Source organism: Psittacula echo (assembly GCF_963264785.1).
Source record: "Psittacula echo genome assembly, chromosome: 2".
Lineage (NCBI taxonomy): Eukaryota > Metazoa > Chordata > Aves > Psittaciformes > Psittacidae > Psittacula > Psittacula echo.
The window spans coordinates 3,417,547-3,432,957 of NC_137737.1; the positions used below are offsets into that span (position 1 = coordinate 3,417,547).

Sequence of the window (15,411 nt, forward strand, 5' to 3'; positions counted from 1 at the left end):
GGGGAAGTGAGATTTAGTGTTCACAAAAGTGCTAGCTTTTTCTTCTTGGCTTGTGTGCCAGCAAGATCGCTGACGAGGCATGTCCTAATGTCAGTATTGCTGAAGATGATTACGCGAGGCAGAGAAACCAGATAGTTCTGATTTACCTTGTGTTTGGGGAGGTGTTGGGCTGCACTTAGGCTATGGTTTCCAAAGGTTTTTGTTGTCCTTTTTAAAATTAAAAACTAGTTTAAATGAGCTGGTTCTTTTTTCATCAGGTCCTACTTGAATTGGTTTGAACACCACTGATTTTAGGATTAAGTTTATGAGTGTGTGCAGTGCTGACTAAAACCAGTGCTTGCTATGTGCAATGAGGATTTTGGGTGTGAGGTCCCTCTAGTGCCCACGGAGGGGAATTGGAGAACCTGGATAGCAGGTGGACACCAGTTTGCTGGGTGGAGGAGAGATGCTTGTGGTTATTGCTTGAGGAATCCTCAGGTCCTCCTAACTTAATGCCTAAAAGCCTGAAATAGGAGAGATGATTATTCTCCAAGATCAGATCATTGGCTGGTCTGGTTTGATTTGCAGCGGGACATATTCTAAGTGTCAGACAAAGCTGGTGTTGAGAAGTGACACACAGCATGGTGGTAGAAGGAAAAAAGAAAGTAAAACAGAAAAGAAAGAGCTATCTCTCTCTGTTAATCTGTCTTCTTGATGCTACTGAAATGAAGGGATTGCTTTGGTCTTAATTGTTTCACAGAAAGTTAGCTCTCGATTGGGGTATTGGTTCGCTTTCAGAACATTTTCAGCAGTATGGGATTCATGCCCAGGATTTTGTAAGCAAGGGTCGAGGGAGGGGAGGTCACAGAGGTTTTCAGGGAAGTGAACAGTGGTGGGTTTAAGCAGGGTTAGAATACAGAAATAAAGAAATGGCTTATTCTCTTCATAGTTCATGGGTTTGGTGAGTGAGGATGGGGGAGCGGAATAAGCAGGCAGTAAGTCCAGGTCAGATTCTTTTGAATCCTCAGATTTGAGTAGCTGGAAAGCAGATTTGAGTAGCTGGAAAGCTTTGCCTTGCTAGGAGATGCTATCACCTGTGGAGAAGAAAGCACTGGTGGTTTGAAATGGCAGAATAATGTGATGCTACCAATGTACAGTAAAGGCTACTCCTGTGCAGGTGGTATAAGGGCAGTGATGGTCAAGGAGGCCAAGGTTTGTTTGCAGTCACACAGGCACGGTACTGCTTGATGGAGCTTGGGTTATTCTCTTAATTGTATTTGTAATATTGGTAAGGTAGTTAAATTACACATGTAGAGTGTGACCTGTGTACAGAGTGTGACCGTTGTATGTTTGTATGGATTAATATGGATTAACCACACAATCCACCTCAAAATAGTATTGCTCTTAGTTTTCAAAGGGTAAACTTAAAATAATGGGGTGTGGATCCAAGCGAGTGCCATGTTTCAGAAAATGGGCTAATTTGTAAACTCCCCTCTGTTCATAGCAAGGGGATTGTTTCATATGAGTCCAAATGTGGAAACTTAAGTGATGGAATTGTCAAGGTAATGCTGACCATGCTGATAAAATGCTTAGAAGATGTTCCTGTATTTCCACGCTGCTTTCCACATCTTCTCAGGTGTTGCAGTCAATACCAAAAATAAGAAACATTGTCTCCTGAAGCTTGGGTTAATTTTCACCCTCCCTTACAGAGAAGCATCCACCTTTTGCTTAAAGAGCTGCCAGATTTAGAGCCTCAGAGGACCACAAGTTCATGAACCTAGTAACTTATAGTTGTCTCTGCCTGTTTCATTTTTATTATTAATAGAAGAACTGTTGCTTATTTATGATTTATTTTTATTAAGACTGTTCTAGAAGCAGGAGGACATTCTCTAAGTTAACTAAATGTTGACTGCCTAGCCTACTCAAGTATTAATGTCCTTCTTGAGGAGACTAGGGCTGTAATTATATCTCTGTCAAGCTAAATGGTTTGATTTTGATTGTTCCTGTCAGAATACATGTGTGCTACCTTCCAGCTGAACTGGTGAATCTTCAGTGCTTTTGAACCAGAGTGGAACTTCCTTCCATTTGTCCCCTGTCTTTATTGTCCTGTCTTTTTTCCTGCTGCCCCTTACCCCAGGTGGAGCTTCATGCTCAGGAGCAAATTTTGTAAGGAATATAAATATTGTTGCTCAGTAATGATATAAATATGAACTAATGCTTCAGTAGTGGTTGATACCAAACCTGAAAGAGATCATAAATGTTTTACTTGGGATGGTTTTCTTCAGTCTGGGTAATGTAGAGAGATTGCACATCCCTGTGCAAGGTACTTCTACCCCTTTCTGTAGTTTTGTACCTTGTACTGAGAGAAACCTACTTTTACTTAAGGTAGCTTAAACATGCATGAATTAGATAAACATGTCCGCTGTGTTTAATATTAATGTATTTTCCTTAATTAATGTTTTATGACTCTGCTGTGAACACCTTTATTCTAACACACTAAGTTTTCCATGTTTCTTTGCCTGCTTTTTCAACAAAGAGGATACTTCTGACAAGATGGATGGTAAGAAATCGTTTAGTCTGTCCTCTTAATTCTATTAAATACTTAATAAAGTGACTTATGTAAAATTATAGTTATTTAATATATTTCTTTTTATTAACAAAATACCATGCTGTTTTCATTAACCCTTATGTAATCTTGATGTCTTAATATATGTGTTGTGTTAATGCTGTATTTATCAATGTTTTTGATGACTGGTCTATCAGCAACAGAAACTTTGTCAGAAATGGTTGTTACTCCTATTCTGTTTTAAGAGCTCTATTAATTACAGAGCAAGTCTAATCAATACATGCGTTTTTAAAACTAGCTGTAGTTCCATCATCTTCCATAAGTTTGACTTGTAAAGTCAAATTATTTGGCTTCGTGGCAGAACAGCAGTGGGAGAGCAGAAAGTGCTTGGCCACATAATTAAGGGTATTATTAAGAAATTAAACTAAAATCTCTTTCAAATGCACTGTATCAAAATCTAGTCTGGCTACTGAATTTTAAGTGCCAGGAAATCCTCTAATATAATGTAATTCTATCAAACAATAGGTTGTTAAGAAGACCTATCTGTTAAAATAGCTTACCACTTATTCCAGCTATGTTTAGCACTTAGGTTTTCTTAATTCGTTGTATTAAACGAATTAAAGGTTGTATTAAATGAGGCAGTGTCATATATTTTTATCCTAACTGCAAAGCAGGTGAAAATTGAGCTTCTCGCAGCAGTTGTCTGTAAGTTTCGCTTCCCTTATAATAAAGTGTGTTGTGGTAGACCCCTCAAACCTGGACTCCCGAATCATTTTAAAGCACAGATCATCAGTTTCATGAGAAGCAGTTGAGAGTGTACGTGAAAATTGGAGCCATATTTGAGCATTGCAGCTGGCAAGCCTACTTGAATAGAACGAGGGGAGTTTGTACAGGAAGTAAGTCTTGCTTATTTCCAGGTCAGATTCCCTTATGTTGCATATAATCTTAATCTTGAGCTTCTGCACATTGTCACCAGTGACAAACGCTCTTAGGGCTTTGTGTACAGGCTTTTTCTTCTGCTCAGACCAGTTAAAAACAATAGGGGAAGTGTCCCACAGTTGATCAGTATAACAGGGTTTCTTATAGAGGGTGTCTGTAGGGATGAATTGTGAGATGGGATGAGCACAGCTTTAGCTCTCCAACTGTAGCTGCTCTGATCTAACCACCACCAGGAGGAACTAATGTTCTTTAACTTCTCCACTAACCCTGGCCATGTGGTTTTACCACTTCTTTTGCTAGTGTCTCATAATAGTCCACTATCAATCACTGGAGATGAACAAACACCAGAAAACTGATTTTGTAAACCAAAAGTGAGTAGTTTTCTGTCACATAGCTCTTGGAGCTGATAGTGAGCCTTTAGCCATCCAAACAAGGTGGGTAGCACAAAGAAGGAGAAGCAAAACAATCCCTTTTAGGAGCCAGGTAGCTGTTAGCCTTGGTTAGGTGCTGCATAGAGCCTGCCTTCCAAGATCCAGCTCTGGAACAGGTTGGATCTGGGAGATAAGTTAGGGTTTGGTGTTTTTTAATAGAGACTGGCAAATTTGGTCTGGAAAACATACATGTTACAGTAACAGGTTTTTGTGAAGAAGCATTGAAATTTACACTGCATTAATCTTTTAGAGGGAATTTTTAAAACTAACACCTTGAAGATAGTGTAAGATGAGGAAGCCATGGCCAGATCTGCTGAGAAAGTTCAGCTGAGGCCAGCCAAAGGCACTGACAGATGTTATAGTCATTGAAGTTCTTTTACAAGGCAGAAGCGGCAGAAAATGAAAAGAGAAATGGAAATACCCTTTGGGGTTTTTTTGAGGCATTTAACATTTTTATCACTACCAGTACATGTTTCATTCCATAATCAGATTTGTTTCAAATAGAACTTGGAGAGAAGAAGGACTGCTATTTAGAGAGCTTCCCATCAACTCCGAAGTACTGATGTCAGTAAAAAGATTTGTCTGACTCTCATTTTGTCATCATCAAGCCTTAAGCTTGGTGTACTTGTTCATGTGTGATCTGCTTTCAGCAAACTCATTGCTTCCACTTCTCTGAGCAAAACTCCATCTTGGGCATTTTCAGAGGAATCACGGACTTAATTTGGAGGCATCGTCCTTGCTGTCTCCTGTCCAGTTATCACTGTCCAGTGTGGGAAACACTGTGGTTTTTCCCATATAATTTATTACAGTATGTTTTCATGTTCAGAAGGTCTTGCACTAAGGTATTTTTAATGCCTGTTTTCATCTGTACATGGCATTTTGTTGACTGATCTCAGTTTTGTTTTTTTTCCTATTTATTTTTTTTGTGGTGGTTTTGTAAACCAGTTTGGAAGCCAGTGCTAAATGCTGTGTTCCTGTAACTCACTGGCAGTATAGTATTGGTGTTTCTTGATAATGTTTCTTCAGTTTGGTAATGGAATTGCAACACAAAAGCTTTAGCCCTCTCGATAAAATTTGTCAAGTTCCATAAAATTAATCTCAAAAAGGGATTGGAGAGACACAATATTGTTTGGAATATCATGTATTTTATTATTTTTTTTCTGTTTAGGAACAGCTTCTGAAGATGGTAAGAAAATATTTTGCTAGACCAGCTAATGTTTTCAGCTTCATATTTTCATTGATACAAATTAAGCTTTAAAAGTAGAATATGGTCTTTCCGGGGCTTTGTGGAGGCTCATATAAGTCCAGATTGCTTATGCATCTAATACTTGGTTGTCATGTAATATCTTTAGAATTCTTTTGCCTTTATTTCATTTCTCAAGTACTCATCTGCAGTAAAAGTGCCATGGCTTAACGTTTAGTGTAAGAAACATAGGAGCTTTATCATTTTGCATTTGTTTTTGAAAGCCAGTCTTGTCACAGAATATTTCATCAGATGTGTTCGTGCTCTGGGAAGCAGGTGCTACTATTACTCATCTCTTTGAGACCTGAGAATTCACGTTCAATACGCTATTAACATTTAAACCTGTCATCACTAGATGGATGTAGAGACTCCAAGTGAGATAACAGTTCATTTGCTTCGGAAGCATAAATTTTGTACTCTGATAAAATTGAACCAGGTTCCAAGTGGTAATTTAACATGGTATCGAAATAGTGGCACTCTGTATTCCCACGTTTTGGGGCCGGATTCTGTATGCAGTTACATGCCTTGCAGTCTCACAGCGCTCGGTGGGAAAACATTGCTATTGCACAGGGATAACTAGTAGAGTTTGGACTAGTCAATCTAACCGTTCTCGCTAGCATATTGTTTTCTAACAGTTTAGTGAATAACCTCCTTTATCCTGATTCTCTTATAGACTCTCATCTATGGCTATTCCCTCTACTTGGATGAATAATATTAACTTGGTTTGTCTCCAAATTCTGCTGTGGAAAGCCTAAAGAGACTAGAACTTAATACCAATCTGTGTACCTAATTCTTCTGGGTCTAATATTGACTCTACATGTCTAGAAAACATTTTAATGATGCTGGTTTTAAAGTGGATTACTTGTTGAGCTGCATCTACCCTGTATAAGCTTTTTGGGGTTTGTTCTTGCAACTTGTAAGAATTTGGTTAGCATGGTTTTGACTTCATTTTTTCTGTTGCTGCAGAGATTGGCTCAGGAAATGCAGGATATACCTCTACTGTTTTCTCTTACGAACAATCTTTCAGTTACTTATGATTCATCCAACTGGGATCTTCCTTTCTTTTGCAATTTCACTGTACATGCTGGGTGTTATGAGGAACACTGCTAATAATGCAGAAAAGTTAAACCCAAACCAAGGTGGTTTGGCTTTGTAGAGAGAAGTGAATCTATTAATTTAGTTCTTTCACTTGTTGAGGAGAGTAGCATTTCCTTATATTGTGTTCTCACTGAGAAGTGCTTAAGCGTACTTGCTCTTTGTAAAATGCTGTAAAAGGCTTGGGAAGTCAGGTAGAAGTCTGTGTAACTGTGGCCAGGCTAATGGTGGAACCTTCCTTAACAGGAAAGCCAGTATTTAGATTTCTGAGGAGTGGAGTTAGGCAGAAGCCTCAGAACCCAATCAGCATAATTTTTGTAGGTTTCTGACAGCAAAAGCAAAATTACAACCACAAGTAATCATGAGAAGACTGTACCTGATACAGCAGCATTAGCATATGCATTGCTTATTAGATTTAATAAACTTCTCTTTTTTTAATGTAATTAACCTCTTGCTGGAGGAAGCAAGAATGAGCTAGCTGGAGTCAGGATGTTCAAGTGATAGTGTAAATCATTTACAGAAACATGCAGCATCAGAGGGGAAGTCCTTTGATTCCTCCACTATGAAGTCCTTCAAGGTGTTCAGATTTCTACTAATTATCCCAAATGAATCTTCACCAGTTGAGTTACATTATGCTGCTTTCTTATCTAAAGAAACTTAAGAGAATGTTAGTAAATGCTACTGATGTTTTGCTTTCTACATTACTGTGAAAAACTGATCTAATGCCCTTTTTCCGTTCTAGGTCGTGTACGAACAAAGCTTTCAACACCTTCTGTTGGAATTGGCAATTCTAAAACAGATTCAAGAGGACGGAGTAGAACCAAAGTGGTGTCACAGTCTCAGCGTATGTATATTCTATTTGTTAGTTATACCTGATAAAGAGGCCAAATGCTTAAGCATATATCCATTGACCAATGGCTACAGTCAAAGTTAACTTTAAAACATAGCTACATACTGAGTTGTTGTTCTGTGCCTTAGGTTCTTCATCGCCAGACAGCAATGAAGGTATTTTTTCAGTGTTTTGGGTCAGTGGTATTTGCATGCTTTTCTAATTCATGTTGTTTTTCTCTGGACAAAATAATAGGTTAGGTCTTCATTTGCCAATTAAATTAGATATTGGAACAAGAAATGAAAACTAAAGCTACCCTTAAATTCTGTCTTCAGTTATGACTTCTCAACATTCTTTTCCCCCCCATTTCTGACCTCCCCACACAAAAGACCAGTTAACTTGTATCAGGCACAAAGGAGGCATGGATGAGAAATACAGAAGCGTGGGTGCACTGAATGGTGTCCTCAGTGTTACCTGCCAGACCTAATTGTCATTTATCAAAAAGCCTTATTTTTCAGCCAGACATACCTGTTTTCATTTTAAGCTGGGCACTACTCTAGCTCTTGGATCTTTTTGCACAGTATTCATGTCTAAAGAGATAAGTTGAATTGATGCTTAAATAACTAGACTCGTTTACATGTGACGATGTGTGAAAATTAAATGCATGAATGCATTTTTGCAGCCTTTCAGTAGTGTTTCTGTTCATCACTGATGGCTCCAGATAGCTCATTAGAACCTGTCAGTGGGGGTGAACAAGAATTCTGAGATGTTCTAAGGAAGATACCCAGGCACATAGCAGTGGGCAGGTGAAGGGCAAGTGTGGCACCATGTGCCAGCTTTGGGGTTGCTTTATCTGACTGGAAATTGTCACATCCTTGTGGGGAGCAAAGTGCTCGATGTTTCCGTGCTTGATTACTTCCCCAGCAGATAGTGGGAGAACAGCTTCCTATCAGATTGAAGCTTTTTGCTTTTATGTTTTAATAATTGCTGCACCACAGATGCTTTTGTAAATTTAGGTTACAGCTATTCAGTGCTTTTGTTCAAAGATCATTTTATGAAAGACTTGCAAATTTGAATGCTTTTACAAAGATACTTTTTTTTTAGGGTTTCAGAAGCCCTTTACTCTCCTATTTTTAAATTATAACATGAAATAAGTGTCTATACAATCTATAGCTCATTGGTTTATTCTTATCTATGGAAAAAAATAGCTCCATTTTTTTCCTCTCCTTTCCTGTTTGGTCATCAGGTCATTGATCAACATGTGCAAAAATGACATTGCAATCTTGATTCAGAGGAAAAGAATGAAATTTCTGACTGGAAACAAATTCTAATTCTTGTACCTCAGATGAATTTTAAAGAGGGAAATCTGAAATTCTGTGCAAGTCTTTTCAGTTGTGCCATTGTGAGTTGGTTTTTTGTCATCCACCGCACCTGCAGCTCCGTTCCTTTACTGTCTGTCTCTAAACTAAAGTAAAGTTTTGGCCTTGTGTGTGATTTTTTTTTTTTTTTTTTTTTGTTCAGCTGTTGAACCTCTTGAACCTTTTTGGCAATGCAGTATTCTTTGAAAGTGGTATGAAGGCTCCAGTTTCATGTTTAATTGAAATGTAATTCTTCAGTATTATCCAGTTATTGATTAGAAAGCTGAAGAATTGTAATTTGCTTGTGCAGCTTTGCTTCATCTGCTTTGTGCATAGCATCTGAGTTTAATTCTTCAACTGTGGAAGCTACTTAAAAGCACTGCATTAACATAACCCCCTGTGGCTTTTTTTCCTGTGTGAAATGACTAAAGCTTTCTTATTTCCATTTGCCATCCATTTCTTTAATCTGCTCTGCTCCCTCCCTCTTCATGGATTATAAACCCCTACCCTAATCCTGCCTTTACACTTGGTCAGGATCACAGTCTGCTAACCCCATTGGTGGTAAGAGTCTACGGAATTTGTGTACTCATCATTGTTTGATCACCTGTTTGACATCTCTCATTTGAGGACCCTATTCAGCAGAAACTCTGGCTCACTTTTCTCACCTACTTGGTTGTAATCCTTATTTAGAAGGCAGTAGGGTTGAGAGGTTTTGGTCATTTTTGGAATGCTGTTTTTATAAATCCTTCTTTCCTCATTCACTTCCCTTAGACCTGCTGCCGGTGCTAGTACTGACAACAGCGTGCCAGTGCTGTTATCAGCATTGTGTTTTCAGGATATTAAGCTTCATTCGGTTTGCTTGCGCTTCGCAAGTCAGACTATAGGAAGATAAAGCATTAGAATGAGAGGTTGCATTTCTTCTGTATATTCTGAGACTCGAGTAAGTTTTTCAGGGTTTTGAACTATTGATTAAAACCTTCAAGAAGTCTCCAGCACAGTGAAGACTTTTGAAGTATTTTAGTTGTTTTAAAGAGATATAAAATACTGGAGGGCAGGAAAAAGGCAAAGGAATAGCAGATCTGAGTTGGAATGCCCTGATATGAAGAAATTGCTTAACCCTTTATTTTTGCAGCCCGCAGCAATCCTACAGACTTGCCCATTCTTTTTTTTTTTTGCTATAGAAGTTGCTCTTGATTTCTGCAGGCTGTGTAATATTTCATTTATCATTTCTGCTGAATAGGCCCATAGTTTGGAAAAGGGATTTTGCTAAATGATCATTTCCGGTTCGAATTCAAACAATGAAAGTCTATGCATGGTACATTGCTTCACTTCTCCCCTACCCTTCCTCCCAGCACATGTTCTGTTTTGTTTGGGATTTTGTTTCTTTTCCCATATAGTCAAGCTTTAATCAACTTGTATGTTTTTTTTAATGTGCCTCATAAGAAGTAACCCATGAAACTCACTTGAGATGTTGCATGTGAAGTCTGTAGATCTGATAGCATAGCTGTGGTCATACAGTTACTTGGTTATTTGTTAGAGATGAATGAAAGGTTTGTATCTGTATGGAATTAACCTTGGGTTAAAATTATGTTTTGCTTTTTACTTGGTCAGACTTCTTGAATTCTGCAGTTGGAGGCAATATACTTATAGCAACTGGTGGTATAGATTGAGGTATAACTCGAGAAGAATGGATTCCCTATTAGGGCTTAGAACTTTAATTTTGTGTAGCTGAAATACCAAATCGGGGATCAAGACCAGTTTCTGGTAGCGAGTGCAGTGTGTTGAAGATTCGTAGCACTCCATAATGTACAGTTTTGATTAATAAAAGTATGAGATTCTGAAATATGTCTTGATCAGGTTTTTTAGCTTGTTTAAAACCAGTTGAAGATTGTCATTTTAGTCTCTGGGATAACATCCTCAGAAATGAACATAAGAACTTTAATTGTCTTCAGTGACATTTTATTTAACTTCTCAGACAATAATGCTTGAAGACCCCGTGCTTTTAAAAGCAAGAGAGAAGAGTTTAAATATTAGGAAAAATATGTTATTTTATTGTGACATTGGTTGCATTGGAAGAGCTGGATAATTATGAAATCAGTAGTTTAAAGTCACTCCCTTTAGCTTTTTAGCAGGTTTGTTTTTGGTTTAGGTTGATTTTCCTTTTTTTTTTTTTTTTTTTTTTAATGAAAAATGTGATTAGAGTTCATGTTAGAGACATTGGAACTGTTGATGAAAACTAGAAATACTGTTCATGGTTTCTTAAGCGTATCTAGTGCTAAATACCATGTCAAGTGCTTCCTTGAATTGATAATTTTACCTGCCTTGTACACAGTGCTCTAAGAACTTGGAACAAGGTATTTATTTCACATTTGTACCTTGTCAGTTTTTCCAGACCATTTCAGTCTACCACCACTTCCCTACTGACTTTAAGCCTTTCTTTTCTTTTTAACCACAGTTGTGTATCTTCTCTTGCGGTTACTTACATTTGTTCACTTTGCCTTCAGCTGGCAGTAGATCTGGCTCTCCTGGAAGAGTTTTGACAACAACTACGCTTTCCACTATGAACACAGGAGTTCAGAGGGTGTTAGTGAATCCTGCAGCTGCACAAAAGCGGAGCAAAATCCCACGAAGTCAGGGGTGCAGTAGAGAAGCAAGTCCTTCCAGATTGTCAGTAGGTAAGAATCATTGAATAACTTGGTTTCTTTACAGCCCATCTTACTGCAAGTGCCAGCTTGTGTTCGGTTATAGGTGGATGATAAAATTGGAATACATATCAATAAAAATCTAAAACATGCCTATTTTCTGAGGCTAGTCTTCACCAGGTCTAAATTTAAGCTGAACCTTCAAATTTTTGCCATTTATTTGTCAGAATGCAGCAGTAGTTCTTTTCCTCACCTCCCTTTCTTCCTTCTCTTTCCCTTTTCTTCACTTCCTATCCCTACCTGCAAAATACCCACGTCCATTGAATGAAAGCATGATACCATCTTGAAAAGATTACTTTCTTCATTACTTCTGTATGTTCTTTGTATGTGTGCTTGCATGTGTATATTTCATTGATACAGAAATGAGTGTCATATGTCTTAGACCTCCTCGTATAACCTGATTATTACAAACAATACTATTGAAGAATATCAGTTGATGTTAATGGTGTTGCTGCTGCTCTTTGGTTTGTATTTTGATTTTTACCTTAGCTGCATTCATTTTCTGTATCCTGTCTTTGGAAAGCCATGGGGTTTTTAATTTGTGCTACTGTTGATCAGCTTGATCTGAGTACAAATTCTGAATCAGTACTCTCTTCAGAGTTTTTCATTGCTTGTTCCCTCTTCATCCTTTTTAAGAGGTTTTCGGCCGTTCATTCAGGAGTTGGTAAATCCCCATTTTGAGCTGTATGAAGCAATAACTTCATTGAATGGGCTACACGTAGTATGCTGCAGCACAATCAAACAAGTGTGCGGAAACAGCTATGACTTAGCATACAACATAATCATCAGTGTCTATTCTTAGAAATGCGACTTTGATCTTACTTTCAAAACCACAATTGCATTAAAATTGCAACTTTTCTTATGTCTTCTCCCTTCTGTGCTGCTGTTTGTCTGTACCCTGAATCATACTAGCACGAGGCAGCCGCATTCCTCGCCCTAGTGTGAGTCAGGGGTGCAGTCGGGAGGCCAGCCGTGAAAGTAGCAGGGACACGAGCCCTGTCCGCTCTTTCCCACCCCTGGGTAAGTACTCTCTGCCCCTTGTCCTGCATGGCTGTCCCTGCCCTTCATTACTGCTCCTAACGAGTCCGTGCCTCCTTCATTTAGCTTATAGCCAGCCACCATTATTTTCTTTTCCTTTGGCTCACTCACCACTTCCTTCCATGAAGAGCTGACCAACGTGTGAATGGGTTGCACACTTGAAAAATAAGCGCTTTGCTAGTGTTAGTCTTACCTTAAATCCCACACTTGGAAAGGTGTGTGATGCGCAGTTCTGCTTTTGGAAGGGTGTTCAGAAACTATGTGTTTCTCTCCTTACTACAGCACTCATGGTTTGGGTGCAATTAGATAATCCATTTCTCAGTGACCTCCTAGAGCAGAGTACAGTGTGGCTGTCATCCTCTGCCTGTCCCTGCACCAGCTGCTAGGGCCTGCTGCTGTTCAAAATTGCTCTCTAGCCAGTGAATCATTTTGGTGTATAGGAAGAAAATATACTTCATTTTATGTCTGCTTAGCTATAGTGTCATCACGGTATTATATGAAAAAATAGCAGAATTACAACTTTTTGCTATTAAAGCAAGTAAATAAGATGGTGCAGATACAGGACCAATCTACTGGGGCAGTGTTATGAGGCTGCTTTCCATTTTGGATAAACAAGCAGTGCACGTAGCAAAGTCCTTGTACAAGCAGATGAACAAAGTACCGTTCTGAAGCTTACTTTTAATCTGCATGGAACAAGTGAGAAGTAGTTGAGGCCAGCAGCTGTTGTTCAGTAGGGAAGAAGAGGAATCAAAAGCTTTGAGCTTTTACGCATGTACAGCTACATTCAGTCTGCTTTTCTAGAGCTGCTCTAAGTTTTGGGTTCACTTAGTGTTTCAACTTGTTGGCCTGACACTTGAAGGATGTGGCAAGGTTGTTGAGCTGTGTCTGTTCCTGAAATGTCAGTAAGACACAGGAACATTGGTTTACAGTTATTTTGACGTGTTGGTTAAGGATTAGGGAAGCTTCTCATCTCTACATATCCTTGTCAAGGTCACTAGGAAGTCAGTAGTAAATGTTGATGAAAGTCTTTTTGCATATTGGCTTTGTGTGTTTGGGGTTTTTTTATTATTTGGTAATACAGAATTCTGTACAATTGTATCTGAAACTGATCTTTTGGGGTGTTATTTTTGTCTGAGTTAGTGTTCAGTATGTGTCCCTCTTCTTTTGTTTGTTCAAGTGTAGCTTGCAGTTAATACTACCTGTTAAACATAGTCTGAAATAGGAAATCTCTGGTTTCTCTCTCAAATTGAGGCACACGACTGTACTCCTAATTAGCATTGGAAGTCTGCTCTGGTCTGGTAAGTCAGTATGCTTCCTGTCAGCCGTGGGTTCATTGGCAAAGTGCAGATTAATTGAATGAAAGCTGTTTCAATAACTAATGCAAATTTGCTCAGATGCTGTTTAATTGGGAAATAAAATTAAAAGTGGACATTATGCAGGGTCCGTTAGTAAACTCATGGTTTTTACCAAACACAGCTGGCCCTGTTGTTGTAGTACACACACAGCTTTGTTCTTTTCACAAAGGAGGGTATTTTCCAGATCTTGTTGTGTTGCTTTTGTTACCCTACAGCTTGAGTTCAGTTGCCTCCGTGTGAGACCTGATTCACATTTCAATTTTGGTCAAACGCTTGTTATTGTAAGAAATCTGTGTTAAACTAATACCATGAGATGGGTCTCTGGGACCGATGCTACTTGAGATTTTGTATTCAGATATCAAAACAAGTACCTATAGAAACGCAATAGATTGAATTGTCTGACAGCACGGAGAATGCAAAATAGCATGTATAGGAATCCAGTGTTATTAAAAAAGCCAACCAAGCAGCAGCTGTACCTGGAATAAATGAGGATTCCTAGGGTTTCTTCCATTATGAGTTACTTGAATAATTTTGAGTGTCATTCAGTGTTTCTTGGAGCAGTTTTGTCTTATGCTTGTAACTTCTGTCAAAAATACTAAATGCAGTGTTTTTCAAGGGTAGAAGAAGAAATGAGCCAAATTCAGGTCTGTGATTGTAGCTAGAGACAGTTTTACATGGGGTTGGAAGGGGGAATGTATTCTGTATTGTGTCTGATTCTCAGCACAGTAATATTTGCTTTGGAATGCTACGCCTTTTTGGGGCGTAAGATGACCCAAATGCTACGTAATTGCTGCTCCGTATGCGCTTGTATGAAGTGTTTATGTCATCTCACATCTCGGTATCAGATTATAACCTGGGGGGTGCCGCCACTCTTGAAAAGCAAGGGATTAGGCATTTAAATGGATTCTTTCCTGTTAGATACAGTTAAATATCAGATTAGTATAACTTTCATATTTTAGCTAAGAAATTATGTTATTGTGAGGCCATTTAAAATCTTGTTTTAATTCATTCGTTAAAAACCACCACAACAGAAGTCAGTACTGGCACAGTTTCTGCCATTTGAGGGGTACAAAGAATATTCTTGAGAATATGCTTTGGAATAAAGTATGTTTGATCCAGTATAGTGCTTCCTTTTCCTGTCTCAAAAACTTGACCAGCACGTTTCAAATCTCTATGGGGGCAGGATCACCTTGAATTCTCTGCCTGAAGTTTGAATTTTTACTTGTAACTTTAATGTTCAGGGCTTGGTGATGAAAAGTAGTTGAAAAGTTTTATCCTGTTATTGCTTGTATTTAAAGCCGTGTCAGCCTTGACACCTCTGGTTTGACATCCTCTGTCCCATCTCCTTTTCCATGCTGAGACACACTCCTAAAGAACCAAGGACTCCACAAAGCATTAGTTGCAAAATAGAATTTCCCAGATAAACAATTTCATTTGGGTTTAGTTTGAAGTGAAATACATTGCTATGCCTGATGTGAGGATGAGAAAACTTCATGTTGAAAACCCACAATGTTGTTCCTGGGACCTCTACAGGACTTTGGATCGTTTTGGTTGAGAGATGTGCTTCCCGAAAGGGATTTAGTCTGTGTCAGGGTAGCTTGATTCAAATTGGACTCTTACATTGTCAGTGTTCATCGGAGTAGAGGATTATTCATGGTTTCTATTTATACTATTTCATGTATCCAGAAGGTGCAAAATACTTGCATTTATAGTTATTTATTAAATCATACCAGTCTATCTGGGGTTTATGTCACTGTGGGTGGACATTTGAATTCAAGGTCAGATTGTCAAACCTAGTTTCATTTACGTGGCTGTTTAACTTGAGTGAACAGAAGAAAGAAGATAATTGTTGAACATACCTTGTATTTAAAATTAC

The 15,411-nt window shown here is 38.5% G+C and overlaps 1 protein-coding gene across 10 annotated transcripts in view; it reads left to right on the top strand.

The window, feature by feature from the left end:
• The window catches only part of CLASP2 (cytoplasmic linker associated protein 2), a 122,639-nt gene that overhangs the window by 75,442 nt on the left and 31,786 nt on the right, over nt 1-15,411 (top strand). For 5 of the 10 annotated variants that reach the window (XM_080639519.1, XM_080639513.1, XM_080639522.1 and 2 more), the window contains 5 exons: nt 2,516-2,539; nt 5,084-5,101; nt 6,996-7,097; nt 10,945-11,115; nt 12,055-12,162. In XM_080639519.1, coding sequence (XP_080495645.1) covers nt 2,516-2,539; nt 5,084-5,101; nt 6,996-7,097; nt 10,945-11,115; nt 12,055-12,162 — 423 coding nt within the window. The remainder of the gene's footprint in view (nt 1-2,515; nt 2,540-5,083; nt 5,102-6,995; nt 7,098-10,944; nt 11,116-12,054; nt 12,163-15,411) is intronic. The other 5 variants (XM_080639517.1, XM_080639514.1, XM_080639516.1 and 2 more) reach the window with 4 other exon arrangements.